The sequence below is a fragment of the Xenopus tropicalis genome, chromosome 3 (genome assembly GCF_000004195.4).
Source record: "Xenopus tropicalis strain Nigerian chromosome 3, UCB_Xtro_10.0, whole genome shotgun sequence".
Lineage (NCBI taxonomy): Eukaryota > Metazoa > Chordata > Amphibia > Anura > Pipidae > Xenopus > Xenopus tropicalis.
This window is the reverse complement of record NC_030679.2, coordinates 50,686,542-50,702,873: the sequence shown is the minus strand read 5'-3', so window position 1 is coordinate 50,702,873 and position 16,332 is coordinate 50,686,542. Positions and strand designations below refer to the sequence as shown.

General features: G+C 36.1%; 1 protein-coding gene across 3 annotated transcripts in view; it reads right to left on the bottom strand.

Moving 5' to 3' along the window:
* c12orf63 (chromosome 12 open reading frame 63) overlaps positions 1-16,332 on the bottom strand; it is a 153,771-nt gene that overhangs the window by 43,484 nt on the left and 93,955 nt on the right. For all 3 annotated transcript variants that reach the window (XM_012959872.3, XM_018092229.2, XM_031898871.1), the window contains exons 40-44: positions 14,433-14,541; positions 13,198-13,350; positions 9,374-9,574; positions 5,583-5,670; positions 2,355-2,552 (exon numbers count right to left, since the gene is read on the bottom strand). In XM_012959872.3, coding sequence (XP_012815326.2) covers positions 2,355-2,552; positions 5,583-5,670; positions 9,374-9,574; positions 13,198-13,350; positions 14,433-14,541 — 749 coding nt within the window. The remainder of the gene's footprint in view (positions 1-2,354; positions 2,553-5,582; positions 5,671-9,373; positions 9,575-13,197; positions 13,351-14,432; positions 14,542-16,332) is intronic.

The following is a 16,332-nucleotide window of genomic DNA, read 5'->3' as shown; positions in this document are numbered from 1 at the left end:
AAAATGCAGTTTCTTAAAAAGAAAATATATATACGACGTGTGTAATAAACTTGCATTTCACTTCTAAATGGCTGAATATTCCTACTCTCTGTAAAGACAGCCTTTGCAATTACCTTGGGCACAACTGCTAGCACACTCGGTAGCTTATATAACAGGCAAGACTCATTTTATGCTTGATAATTTGCAACAACCCCTAAGATTAACTTCTTTAACTGCTGCCCAGAGAGCACTGAGCATGAGCAAAGTCACTCACACTCCTAACAAAATCAAAGATGATGAGCTGCCGTGACTACTTGAATGCCAGATCATTACTGTTATAGAGATAATAAGCCATTAAGCTGGTGCAGTAAGTTCATTATAGAAAATACTTCTAGCCATATTTGTTTTTAGGGTTTAGTTCTTAAGACAAAACCTCCTTTCTTCTAATTTAAATAAATGCCCTCACTTTCACTGGAAGGATCTACCAGTACATAAAGAATCAGAGAATTTACTATAATTCTGTTATATATATAGTAATAACAAACCCTGCTTAGGTGTCTGTTTTTCAGTGTAAAAAATTCCACCTGGGCTAACTTTTCCTCATATCCAACTCTAAACCAAAACTGTACTGCATATTCTCGATGGGGCCTAACCAGTACTTTGTAAAAGGGAAATATAACCTGAGGGTGTATTCCATCAGGTCCAGGTGCTTTTTCATTTTAATTTTGCTTAAACATTGAAGTACCATATTATGTGCCAGCCAACTTGTTTGAGCTGAGCCTCTAACTCTGGCTTTATTGCATACATTAAGGAAAAGAACTAATTAAAAGAGAAGGAAAGGCTAATAAAGAGTTAATCTCAAGCTGCAGGCATACCTTCAGTTGTCTCAATAGTGCCCTTAAGTCTCCCCATATTTCACCTGTTCAGATGATCAGAAGCCAAACAGGAAGAAAAAACGCTGAGCTGTGTAAAGAAAGTTCCCATAATGCCTTGCTCCTGCACAGACACCCAGACCAAGTGAACATGCTCAGTTAGTTAGACTATGGGGCTGATTTACTAACCCACGAATCCGACCCGAATTGGAAAAGTTCCGACTTGAAAACGAACATTTTGCGATTTTTTCGTATGTTTTGCGATTTTTTCGGATTCTTTACGAATTTTTCGTTACCAATACGATTTTTGCGTAAAAACGCGAGTTTTTCGTATCCATTACGAAAGTTGCGTAAAAAGTTGCGCATTTTTCGTAGCGTTAAAACTTACGCGAAAAGTTGCGCATTTTTCGCGTAAGTTTTAACGCTACGAAAAATGCGCAACTTTTTACGCAACTTTCGTAATGGATAGGAAAACTCGCGTTTTTACGCAAAAATCGTATTGGTAACGAAAAATTCGTAAAGAATCCGAAAAAATCGCAAAACATACGAAAAAATCGCAAAATACCGATCATTACGAAAAAAACGCAATCGGACTCCATTCGACCCGTTTGTGGGTAAGTAAATCAGCCCCTATGAGTCAGCTTCCTGAGCTGATTGGCTCAGATCCATATTCCTAAGGGGGGGAGTGAGTTCTTAGCATTCTTGAGGGAGGGGGGAGCAGGAGAGAGGAGACAACAGAGAGCTGCGTGGCTCTGGCACATGAATTACAGACACAAGAAATCTTTTCACAGAGAAGTCAGTGCAGCATTTCTGTGAGTGCTTATGGCTGTATTTACATATACCTTTCTGATAAAGCTTACTTAGTTTTTACCTTTCTTTCTCCTTTAAGCACATTTGACATATAACCATGTTTTTTAATGAAGACACGCCCTCTACATGCATCATTTTACTACTGATATACTTGAACTTTTTTGATAGCAATTAGTTACTCCTTTTCTATTCATGCCTTCCTGGTTGTTGCTTTACAGTCTAGTATTTATAGGTTCTAAAAATACTGTATGTGTAAGAAAAACAAATATATAAATATATATATATTTTTTTTGGTAGTTGAAAGTGTTTCTGCTTCTTTTCCCACCAGGTTACCAGTGCTTTCTAAAACTTTTACACATATCCTCTCCTCACTGTGACCCATGACTGAGACTGGATCTTTACTATAGCACCAATTCTCACTTGTTGGATTCTCATTACAGTAACAGAGCATATTTCAGTGACAGTTTTAAATAACCAATTTTACAAAACTGAAAATCTGTTGGGTTTATTCCTTTCTGTTCTAAAATGAATGTATATATACAGGTCTGCTAGTGCTGGAGAACTTTTTACTTCATCTCCTGTAATGCTTTATAAATTCAGTGTATACCAGGCGAAGATATTATAACTCCCCTGTGGATACTAAGCATTATGTGACTAATAAAAATAAATCAAGATGGTTTTCTTAATACTTGCCGAGACATTTTAGCAGTGATGACAGCAGCCTGCAAACAACCCCAAATGCCTGCTTGGCTGAGAAATTTCTCACTGTAATCTTTAGATCTTCCATTGCATATGCTGTCTGGGGAGCTATCAAGTTCTTGCCATGAATTAAGGGTATCAGACAAGTTGAGAGTTTCATCAAGGGCCTGACACCAGCATTTGAAAGCAGCCCTGTAACATATAAAATGCATCAAAATATTACACCTTTGGGAAAATGTTGTACTCACATGTTCAAAATGTTATCAGTCAGAGACCCTTAGCCTTTACTTTTTTGGTTCCAAAGAACCTGAAATAAATCTAAAATTACAAGTTCAATAACTTGAGATTATCTTCAAAGTAAATCTAAAAACGAAAGATTCTAGAGATAAATGTTTCTGTTATGACCTTGGAAAAGGATATTTCATGAGAAAAAATGAATTGCATTTTTGAATTTTTAAATTATTACAAATGATGAACATATGAAAAGCAGAAAATGTGAATGCTACAAGCTGGCGAATGAGTTAGAATCACAACAAAAAAATAAATCTTGCAAATGGTCCAACCTGAAATGGTAAATGGCAGTGACAGCCTCTACAATAGGAAATACTAGATGAATATGACAGTCACTGTGGAGAGCATCTTTGTTGATGAATATCAGATGGAAATCAGATTATGAGCTAATAGAAAAGAATAAATTATCTTGTCATCTCAGACTTTCTTCATTTGGAGGGTAAAAGAAGCTATGTCCACCACACTATTTAGCTGCAGTGAACGTGACACATATTTGGGAAGAGTAGCACATGATATCATTAGTTAAGAAATATAAAATATACACAGTTGAGAATAAAGGATACTCTTTATTTTATCTTAAATTAAGAAGTGTGATGACAAAACTGCACACATAATTCTCCTCTATGTCTGCATTTACACACTCTTTTTTTGCAGTTACCATATTTCATTCCTTGGCTAAGACTAAGGCATGCAATGTAGCATTTTTTAACCATTCCCTCAGGGCTTACATTTAAGTGTATTTTAGACCTACTTGGGCATTTATCAACACTGGGCAAATCTGCACCTGGACAGTAACCTGTGGCAAGGAATTACATTTTTCTTTACTTCCTGCAGCTGGCTGGAAAAAATAAAAAAAAATAATGTACCCAGTGTTGATAATTACCATGTGTTCAGTCTCTATAAGATTCAGCACTTGATTAAACGTCCCTCATTGTATATAATTCCTGGAGGGGTCCAGTGTCTTAAATAAGTATTCACCCTAAATTGCAACATGTTTTATATTTAAGTTGGGCCAGCCAACACAAAGTTTTTGTTTGCTGGTAGAGGCAGCCCAGGTCTACCTAAATTTCTTCCTAAAAACAGTATTGTTCAATTGCCTTGTTTGTATGTTTTATTCATGCCCTTTTTATACCTAGATTTTGTTTATTCCACTATGGGTTTTGATGATATTTGCTTAGCCTTTTTCATTCTTTATTTTTACTTCTTCATAACTGACTTTCAGTCAAAAGGTATTTTTGAGCTGTTTAATTAAGGAGTTAAGTTTCCTTTTTTAGCACTGTTTTACATTGTTGGTAAGGAATTGAAAGCAACTGAATGGGAAATAAATAATTTGTGGAGTTTGTAAATTCAGTGTCCTCAAATAGCTTTCACAGTTTTTAGCACTTTCAGTTTTATAAACATTTACTGCTTGCGGTTGTATAAATTAATTTCCTATGCAGTGTTAAGTTTTAATGGTTTCTACCTTCCAACTGTCAGCCTGATTACTAAATTGCTACAATAAATACAGTAAACATGAAGGAATACTATTTTCACACATACTACAGTAAACACTAAATACAAACAGTAGCCATTATGCTAAGAGTGTTAAGACATCACTTTTGTTTACCATCAGTTCCTCTGTTTGCACATTTTATTGTGCATTTTAAAGTATCTTGTCTTCAAGAGGTGTCAAGAATTAATATTATAGGGACCAATAATTCTTACTTTTATTATGATAAATCTAGCACAGAAAAATATTTATAGAATCTGGCTGACAGATTCAAAAGGATCCTACAAAACATCCACATGGAAAGTATACAGTCCATCTTACACATCTTCTCTACAACCCGCAGTGGGTTTCAAATTTAAATGTTTCCAATCTGCACTTTCACAGAGCTACTGTACCTCTAATCTGGACAGCTTCATATGACATAATCTCCAGCCTAATCATTTTCTTAGCATTACATATACTATAGCATTACTGAAATATACTAAAGTAAGGTAACGTAAAAAGTTCTCCACCCTGAATGTAAGGGGAATTTTATAAAATAAGAATCAGGCAAGGAAACAGAAGGATTATTTCACAAGTTATGGTGTACATACATCACAAATAAAATTTGAGAAAAATAGAGAACTAAAGACGGTGGGGCAATTTATATTACAGATACAGGAGTTTTTTCGGGAATGCAGCTGAGCTGAGTGTGGAGTACATGGTTGGAAGATATGCAGTGTGAACTTAGTTATGTCAGTCTTTTTAAAATCATATGACTCAATTAATCCTATAAAAACAGATTCTCTCAAATACACCCATTCTGAAATGTAATAGTTGTCTGTACTGCTCCCATTGTAATAAGCTTTAGCATTATAAAAGACTTTGGTACATAGAGATATGAAATAAACAGTAAATATACTGCCTGCCCCACCTCTATGCCTTAGGCACAGAGGCTGGGCAGGCAATTACTTAAACTTTCCATTCAGCACTCACATTCTCCCTACCTTCTCACCATCTAATTTTGTAGCCAGTGCATGGGCAAGGGCATCAGGTCCCCCATTCTGGCACTTACACAAGATTTTGGGATGATACAAAGCTTGCCTTAACAACAGTGCCCACAAAATGGCAGCTGCCTGCTTGCTGTGATTGTATATTTCCAAGACTGAAGGAAACAAGTTTTATATCATTTATATAGTTTGTGAAGTTAATTTTGCTTAACAAACACAATAGAAAAGAAATTGGAATTATTTCTCATGGTGACAGGTCCCCTTTAAGTAGCATTTTACAATGATAATTTACAATGATCATTTATAAGCTTACCACAGTAGGAAACAACACATGAAAGAGCAATAGAAAATTCACATACAGTCATGTACAGTACTTTGGATGCTAAATAAATACAGTCCATGCAGTTCCAGTACAAATGTTGATGAGTGGACAGCATATTTAAGGTAGATTACCTCTTATTTCCTGCATACATGTAAAGATTGCCAAGCTCATGGAGGGCTTGTGCTTTAAGACCTTGCTGGTTTTCTGAATGAAGGATTTCTGTTGTACAAAAATATATAAAAATTAGTTAACCAGTAATACTTAAGTAATGATAATCATTATCACCATTGTCACCACAGACAATCACCAGCTGCAATTTTGTTCAGTAACGCCTACTCCTGGGAGGCGTTACATTTCACCGTAATTATCGCCACATTTTATGCGTTTAACGCGGGGGTGGGCAAACTTTTGGGCTCACGGGCCACATTTACTTACCCCCGGGCCAGGGCGGGCAGGGCCAGGCCAGCGTTCCGCCCCCTTCGTCTGTTTAATTCCGGCCCGCCAATGACACCAAGTCTCGCGTGATGAGACTTGGCGTCGTCGGCGGGCCGGATTAAAAAGACCAAGGGGCCGGATGTGGCCCGCAGGCCGTAGTTTGCCCACCCCTGCGTTTAACGCTTCATATGTGTCTGTGAATCATTAGTTAGTATTATTTCTATGCGATAATTACCGCAATGCAATAAAAATAGCGTTTTGCAATAATGCGCTTTTTAACGCATGCGATATGAGTGATAGCGCATGCAAAATTACATTGAAGAATCGGTACTTATTTATTGCATGCTTTTTAACGCAAAAAAGTATGCGATAAGTGTTAAGAACCTTTAGTGAATTGGCCCCATAGTGTCATACTTTCATGCAACACCCTCTAGTTACTGGCAGGTGGTCTTAAGCATGATCTTTACCAACAAATAAAGGCTCATTTACCAGCACAAGTGCAGCAAGCAAACTACAATTTTGGATACAAATCTCTAGCACTGTTGCCTCACATTACTTTTAGAAGTATTTATCTTAAATCATCTATCTTAAATCCCCTTATTGCCTGTTGAATAAAGCAGACTAGATCATGTTCAGGTGATAAGTGCCTAAAATGCCTTTCCACCGGCAACAGTAGGAGTCGCCGGTGTAAAGGCTGACAGCTATCACCTTCAGCTATCTGAAGTTGCACAAAGTTGCCTGCAGGAGGAAACCATGCAAATTTGGAAAGCTGAAGTGATATGTCAGCCTTTCCACCAGCGAATCCTATTGTTACTTGTGGAAAGGCATTTCAGAGCACTTACAGTTGAACACTGTAGCAGCGATCTATTGCTGGCAACTAACTAGCTCCGTGGGTCCTTAGCCTAAGAAGAACCAGTGCTTTTTATCCCTGAAACCTGAAGCAAAAGGGGGGTAATTTTGAACACCACATTTTAAGAGATTTAAAATATGAGGGAAAAAACATCCATCATTTGCTACAATGCTACTGTGCCAAAGCATCCAATTACAGCTCTAAGTGGTTTTATTTTTTAAAATCTTAATTACTTCCATTAAAAAAAATGGTTTGGTAGCCAGTGCCAAGAAACAAATTAGAGTATTACACCCTGGGTGTCGTGGTGATGCATCTTACTAAATTAGCAAACCATCCTGCTTACACACTTACACAAAGGCTGTAGATATGTAAACAACTACTGATTACAACAACTTTGTAAATTATGCATTATGAAGCATTAACAGCATGAACACAGAGGATCATATTCTACTTCATGGGTAATAAATGGAAGTATTAAATCATTTTGTGAAGATCTTAAAGCAAATCACAAATGCAAAGCTAATTATTAGCATAGAAAAATAATTACCAAGTTTTTGGCACTTAAATATAACAGTAGTGCCCAAACTGTGCAGTTGTTATTCACAGTTAGAGTGAGTTTTCAGGGCAAATGGATATTTTTTTTGTTGTTGTTATGGATATACCTGTAAATCTGTAGTCATGTTGTGTGATAAAGTGACCTGTGAAAACTTTAATCCACAAATGGGGGGCCTAAACGATAAAACTCTGAAGACAAATATCAGACTAACAATAATTCCTTTCCTTCCTAGTTTGGAAAAACCAGGCAGGCAGTTTTGACCCAGACAGCCCATTTAAAACCAGGCAGGTGGCAACCTTATATTGACTTCTTCATGGCCTTGCAAGAATTATAGATACCAAAATTTTACATTTGAATTTGACTTTTTTAAGCTTAAAGCTTATGTATGAATATACATAAAAAGCTACCTATAGGTTGTGTCGACAGTTTTTTGCAGGTTTGGTTTTATAAGTAATTGTTACTTGAAGTTAATAAACCTGACTGTTTTGCCAACCTGACTGTCCCTTCCCAGCCTGTCAGTTATATCTTCTAATGCTAACAGACAAATATGGCTGCCCCCTCATCTCATAGAGGAACACAGGGGATCAGACAGGCAATGTAAACCAGGAGTCCCCAACCACCGGGCTGGGGACCAGTGTCGGGCCGTGGGCTGTGCTTAACTGGGCCACCTCTGGTTCTAAATACCTGATATCTCAATTCTCCAATGTGTTACACAGCCATGACAACAGCAATGTGAAGCCCTGGAAGCTTTCTACTGATTGCGACAAGGGCCAAAGTACTTAAAGTTCCATACTAAACATCAGAGGATGTCAACCCTTAGGTGGGAGTAAGAAAAGCAAGGGTGCTGGGCGCATCTAGTTGCAGGGAAACAAGCTCAGGTCCCCCACTGAGTTTGCATTATGATGAGCTGTATTATATTTTATAATATAATAATAATATTAAAATAAAGTGCAATAATAATTACATTTACATAATATATGTAATAATTCAATTATATACTATGCATTGGCTGCGCCAACCCCCCAACCACAACCCCGGTCCTTGGAAAAATTGCCTTGCTTGAAACTGGTCCGTGGTGCAAAAAAGGTTGGGGACCACTGATGTAAACGCATAAGGCAAATATTTTTATGGCAAAATTATAAGTTCTTGCAAAGACAATGTTATGATAGATGTAAAAAAAAGATTTACTTGCTGGTGTCAGTATCTCTTTAATAAATACTTGATTGAAGTTATAATTTGAGTTTGTGAGTTTTAGCAAAAAAAATAAATCTGCCTCATAATGTTTTCATTTATAAGACTAAGTAGAACTGGGATCTTTGTAATATATAGTGCAAACTGTATATTAGTAGAAATTTCTAAAATGGAGCTAATGGAGTAAGGGATTGTCTTCAGTCTGCGATATCACTAAGGCCATCAAAGGCAGAAAAGAGCTCTAAGATCAATGGCAGACAAGAGAACAGATGGGTCAGGGGGAACAATTACGTTGTATCTTCTCTCAAATTCTGTGTTTCTGTTCAAGCTCTAGCTTATTTCCAGCAGTCACTCACCCTGATTATAAGTTTTGCTACAGTATTTTAAATGCATATAAATAAATAATGGAAACATTACTAGTTTCAGAAGTCATCACCCTCTGCATTTCCGTTAAGGACCTTTAATTATAAGGTCATTTAACCTTTTTGTTTAGGTTCACATAATTTGCAAATAAATGAATATGTCAGGAGGAGATGAATTATCTGCTGGGAGACGAATACCATGGAATGACAGGAAGCAGTTCTTTGGATTAAAATGCTGTACTGTAGCTCTGGAAAGCAAAATTGTCTAGTCTTGATGGGATGAGGGATTTAATGAAAGGTAGCACTATGTCTATATGCATACTAATCTTCCCCTCAGGTATCACGATTTGTTGATTGAGACCCTATTTCAGCAAGAAGATGAAATTAACTTGATATATTTGAGAATATTTCACTGTCATTGTCCAGCTTTGCAATACTAATTAAAATCCGAGAACATTAATCCCAAACCCACGGACTAATTGATCTACAAACAGAGCTTGTTATCAATCATACAATGAAATTCCTTACCAACTGTTTTGTCATAAGACGTTATAACAAATGAAAGGTGGGATGGAGGGAGGGCTTTGCTTTCAATCGAGTGCACAGAATGAAATTCTTCTTCTGAAAGGTCCGGAGGGACCGGCTGGTGAGCTTTCAGAGCCCCTGCAGAAAAACCTACTTTACCAAGTGCAGAATAAGGGCTGCTGACTTGTTCTCTTACATTTAACCCTATAAATAAAAAAACAAATAGCTAATGTAAAATATAGATTATAATAGTATGGTAAATGAGAATCATTATCATAATGACTAGTTATGGATATAAAACAATTTCTTATTCTTTCTTCATAAACCCACAAATTACTTTATATTATTGTATTTCCTCAATTTCCGAACCTTGGAAATAACAGCACATGCAGAGAATTCAGACTGCTTGAGCAGTATAGAGAAAAAAAATAACATACAAATATACAATATATATTATAACATTTATAGAAAAATTAAGTGAATGTAGCCCATACTAAAAAGGGGTATATTTTCCTTCCATATTGCAAAATGCTATTCATTTTCACAGCATCTAATATACAGAGTATGTTTAGCTTCACAGCAGGAGAAACACAACTTATTAACTCAAACATATGGAGGTATATATCCTTGATATAAACACATATATATATATATATATATATATATAGATAATCTAGCAACAGCAATAATATATAGGGTCTAATCTAACCTGCAAATTGAGGACATGTTTATTAATTATAAGCTATTATTATGTTACTGAAACACCCTGAAAGCATAATATAATTACGCCTTTAATGCAGTAGCAGACCTCTTTAATGTTTGTACAGTTGTTATTAGGTAAAGTGTAATTTAACAATTATGATTCTTACAGTGCATGTATTAATCTGCAACCTGATGGGGAAACAAAGAAACTAGATGAATTTCCTTCTCTGCAAAAGAAACTCTTATAAACAGCACACTGTAGTACTTTATTCCCATTTAGATAAGCTTATCCACAAGGGAAGCCTTTCATTTTGGCTTTTATTGAACTAATGTTGTTGTAAGGTTTTTTGCATGATAAAACAAAAGAAAGCCATTAATACCATCCCCTCATACTGTGAGTGTAATGAAGTTACCAGAGTTACCAGATTCAATATGACACATTTAATTTTGGGTACTATTAAAGCAAAAAATACTACCTTAGAAAAAGTACAACAAAAAAAAATAAAAGTTGATCCAATATGAGCATTCATTCACAAATATTAATGCAAAGAATCCATACTACTTCAGTACAGGTTGGTTTACTTTTTAAGTAACATTGTTATCTACAGTACTTTACAGTGCCTTATCTTTTTCATCAACAACATGAAAGGAAATGTTACGTATTGCTGCTTATTACGAACACTTGGGTTTTCTGATTAGTATGGCATTTCCCAAGTAATAGGTCTGATTTGTAAAGCAAAATTAACCTTATAAAATCTCTGGAAATCTTTTTCATATTATATATATATACACACACAGTCCACAAAATTTCAGCACACCAAATCCTTGGCATAAATTACCTGGGTTCTACCTCCGTGTATTCAGTTATCCAGAACTCCAAAAAATCTGGTGCACACTGTAGATATTGGTGTTTTAGATTTATGCTTTAAACACGTTTATATTAGTTATTATCAAAGAACAAAGATTTAGAACAGGACACATGCACAGAACAACTGCACTTGTAGGTTGATTTTAGACATAAAGACCAGAGGTCATTCTATTCTGTACTTGGGCCTTAGAATGTTTACATAGAACAAGGAATGCATCTGTTGTCTCCTGTCACAAGTATCCCTAGTGCAAGGTTAAGAATGTCACAAAAACAACAGAGCACATATTCTGGGGATGCCCAGCCATAAGAGAATACTGGACACAGATATCGACTCTATTGGAATCACTACTAGGCAGAAACTTGCAACTAGACCCTCTGACATTCCTATTGGGCTCACCATTCCCAAAAACCAAAAATCATCTGCAAAAACTAGCCAATCTAATATTGACGGCAGCAAAGAGGCTGATTGCTCGACATTGGAAAAAGACAACCTCACCGACAAGCACGGAATTGGAAAACGCAATTTGGGACATACGCCGTATGGAATATATAGCAGCCCTACACCAATCCCGAACTCTATTTTTCAATAAAATCTGGCAACCATGGGACTTACTACACCCACTAACTGGGCAAACAGACACCTCAGACCCCCCAGCTTGAACAGAGAAATGACCACAAAGGCACACATGAAGAAGAGCGACCCAGAAAAAAAAAAAAAAAAGTAAGGACCCCCGGATTCCTCTCACTAACTTAAATATTTGATACCCGGTATATCATACATTGATAATGTGGATGTTATGTTAACTTTACTTTTATCCCCTACTGTTCCTCCCTTCCCTTACTCCCTCCTCTCCCTTCTCTTTGCCCCCCCCCCCCTGTTCCCTATTCCCTCTTCTCTCCCCCCCCTTCCCCTCACACCTGATGAGCCTCCCCCCTTCCCCTGTTTTACAACAAAGCAATTTATGAGAAATGTAACTATAAGCATAACCTGTTCTTAAAAAAATAAAACACAAATAAAGAGTTAAAAAAAAAAAAAAAGAATGTCACAAATAGTCTCAGAAACACCAACTGCACAAATACCATTTAGGACACTGCGCTGATGTAGAAGATTTCTTACCAGAGTGATACCTTTTTTGGCTATTGTGCTGGGACAGTGAGACACTTAATCCTTTCCTAAAGATGGACAGAGAGACACAGTTATGCTAAAACAAGGCTAATGATTGGCTGCCATGGGATCAGCCCCGTATAGGAAGAAATGGTTAAATGGCAACATTTTTGTACTTGACTTTGTTCCCTCACGTCCTCACGAGCTTTCAGGATGTATGAGCTATTAGTTAATACTCTGTATTGTAATACTCTGTATTAATGTATACCTCTAATAAAGCTGTCTGGTTAATATCCTTTGTGAATCTGAATGGTTCAGGTCAGGCCCAGGGGGAACTTTGGGGCCAGGCTCGATTTGAGTAAGTATTTATTTAAATCCAAGAGCGACTTACTCACTGTGGGCGAGAATCATATATCCCTAGTGGAGGATCATTCGAGTATATAGATACGAGCCATTATAGAACTACGAGCATTTATATATATAATGGTCTTAGAAGGGGACCGAAACGTTGGCCTATTTTTTATTGGTATGATTAAATAAAAATAATGTTTTATCTTTAAAAGAATATCCTGGTGTGCACCTGATTTTTTGGAGTTCTATATCTATATACAGTGGCATGCAAAAGTATTCGGCCCCCTTGAACTTTTCCACATTTTGTCACATTACAGCCACTGAGTTAAGGCAACTGAAAAATTTGGTACTCTCAACAAAAGTAGTAGCCCCTGGTAGAATGGTAGCCATACATTTCAATAGGACACATTATTGGAAGGCCAATAATGTTGCTGTCCTCCATGGCGCCATAACACTGAAGTCCCCTTTGTACACTAGTTTATTTTCTAAGCCAAATTAACCTATGTTTCAAGTCTTTAGACACTTTACATTGACTGAAGAATTCAAGGGGAATTTTTAGCGTTTTTTTTTTTTTTACCAGAATTGCAGAAAAACACAAAGAATTAATACAATAGCCATATGATACTAACCACCATATGTAATAAGACGCACTACTTTTACCCAGGAGCAGTAACCCATAGCAATCAATAAAATGTTTGCTTCTACACAGGTGACCAGTAAATTCCAAGATATGGGAATAACCAGCAAAAAGACACCTTTACACTCATAAAAATACAGTAGTATACATACAATACATTGTACCTTGATCATAAGCAAGGAATAAAGCAAGTAATTTCCTGCTGTGTCTGAGCGCTCTACTTGAATACTTTGATTTATGTAGGGTCTCTCGAAAGCAAGCTAAAGTATCCATCACATCTAGAGGCACACATGAAAGCATTTTTACTTCTCCTCCATCTGAAATTAAACACAAAGGATTGCATACGATGAAGTGGCCAAGTTGCAAAGATTTTATGAAGATTAGAAAATTGGATATACAAATACATGAGCCTCTACAGCTCAGAGTGTTCGTCTCACTTATCCAACTGCACAACTTTTCACTTAAGCTTTTCTTGGAATTAATTTAAGTGGAATTTTTATAAACGATAATCACTTACCTGTAGATGTTTTAAAAATCTTTTTATAAATACTCTATTTTACTCTTGTATTTTTATTTATTATTATATGTTAATTGTTTAGTTATAGTTATATCAACATTAATAGGCTTAAAAAATGCATTAGACCAGGGATCACCAACCTTCTTTTTAATCATGAGTAACACTCAGTTGTATAAACTGTTGGTGAGCCATACAAGCATGAAAAAATTCCTTGGGGATGGCAAATAAGGGCTGTGATTGGCTATTTGGTAAAACCACGTGGACTGCTAGCCTGCAGAAGGCACTACTTGGAGTAAAACTGTGTCTCTGTGCCAGAAATTTAAAATTGGGCACCTACTTTGCAGCCACTGGGAGCAACATCAAAGGGGGTAGTGAGTAACATGGTGCTCATGAGCCACTGGTTGGGGGTCACTGCACCAGACTGATGATGCTCAAAAGGTTTTACATTTTAAAGAGTTAAAAACAGATATCTAGCTCCAGGCAGACTGCAACATGAGCCAGAGATTAGGAAAGGCCAAATGTCAGTAGGTTGAGTTGTCTGAAGCATGGAAAAAAAAGTATGGCTAAGAGCACACTAATACACTATTTACTGCACATAAATTAAAATTGTTTGCCAGGTTTCACCAAGAAAAACCACTCATAGAATCCAATGGCTGCAAAACAAAAATCACGCAGTATGGAAAAAGTTGCTGCTAAATAACGGCCATTGACTTCAATGAGTTTTGCAAAACAATACAATTTCTTAGCATGAGAATGATGTGTCACCATCATTTTTACATATTTTCAACATATGTGAAAACACGCTGATGATGTATTAAAAGAACATTATTCTAGAGGGAAATTGTATATGTGCCAAAGGCATTTATTGAGTATTACTCTGACCTGATGGAACAGTTTGTCCTTTCCAATTAACTCTGCTTCCAGGATTTTTCATTTTTGTAGAACTCACAGCAACATGAACTTCCATTCCAATATAGTTTCTGCAGTTTATCTGAAAATGTGAATTTAGGAAATGTCTTAGTGCATTTATGATAAGATTTTTAATCCTTGTGCATATGCCTGAAATGTCACAATAATAATATACTGTATACTGCAGTGTATAGCATAATGAGCCGTCTGTTATACTATGGATAAACAAGGCTGATATTTATCTTGTGCTTTCTCTGTGCTGGGAAGCATCATTTATTGTTTAGGATACATGTAATTATTGTGTGACTCACACATGTAGTTCTTTCCTCCAGTACTGTATTTTGACCAGCATTTCATAAAACATAATCAAGTAAAAATAAATGTTCATCATGGTCAATATACCTACATTTTAGTTATAATTTACTATATATTTTATTCCTCTCCTATACCCAAACCATGAAGGGCACAATCCCAGTGGAGTCAATGCTGATTTCATTTCAGTTACTCTTCATAGCATTTAGAACGTTCTTTTGTTCTTTTTTTTTTTTTTTCAATAAAGGTGAAATATGTCAGTCATCAATAGGGTATGCTTTAGGTGAGCACAACAGAGAAGCTGTCTATGATGTCTATTGTTGTATATTCTTCCAGAAAAAGTCTGGAACTCCGGTTCCTCTTTCAATAAAATAACTAAAGCATTTGGAGTAGGGATGCACCAAATCTACCCCAAATCCTTTGTAAAAGAATACTGAACTGAATCTGAATTAGCAAGTGATTATTCTTTACATCAAAAGCATCATATATCACTTTAGGGACAAATCAGAAAACCCATTTAGACCTGGAGGCTGGTTGTACATAAATATTTCAGCCAACCTCTAGGCTATAACATAAACTCAGCCATAAGATTTCTTTATCAACCAGGCGGATTTATTTCTACAGGTAACAATAAATAAGATGGAGTCATTTTAAAAGATTTTCAAAGAACAAGTAAAGGCACATCTCTGAGGTCTGATGCTATCATGTTCTGTGGAAACCAGAGCAGCACTAAGCTTAGGCTCCACCTTTTACAAAAGACTTACAAAAGGTAGGAATAAAAATTAATATCAATAAAAGTTAATTTTATTTTAAAATGTTGTAATTTTGTATTCCCCAGTTCATATAATATTTTACAAATGTTAAAATGGCATGATAAACTGCCAGATAGTGTTATCTATGCTGGCCAAACCTTCTCAGATCTTTCACTGCAAACCATGTAGTGACAAATATTGAATAACAACATTTAAACAAAATAGATTTTGCCACGACCCAAACATCAACATTTGGGCATAAAAGCAGTCAGTACACTGTAAGTATAAATAATATACATACTGTAGGCCAGTGCCATTCTGCTACCCAAGGTATCTTAAAACTGTGTTTCAAAGTCAGTGTCCACAACAAATTTTCAGACAGCCTATATAATCACGCAAATATTTTTCTCTTGAGTATTATGTATTAGATATCTGTAATCTTTCAGAAATCAATCTGTTAGACAAGGGCAATCTTTTGGATCCTATAATATATGTAGAAAAGTTTTATCATAAAAATATATGGTAGCATTTAGGTCCCACAATCAAACTTCTTTGATTTACAATTCCTTTTATAAAATGTAAAGGCTGTTTGGTGTCATTCAATTTTTTATTTTATTGACAAGTTTGGTATAAGATATGAATTACCTTTTTATAGTTAGAAATAAAAGAAGTGAGATGCAGGGGAAAACAGTTGATATACATAGAAAATATTGGTTATGTGTAGTGTGATGTCCACCACATGACCATGGTCACTGACCACAATAATATTAATCAACCCAGAAAGTGTAATTCCACATACTGGAATGTGA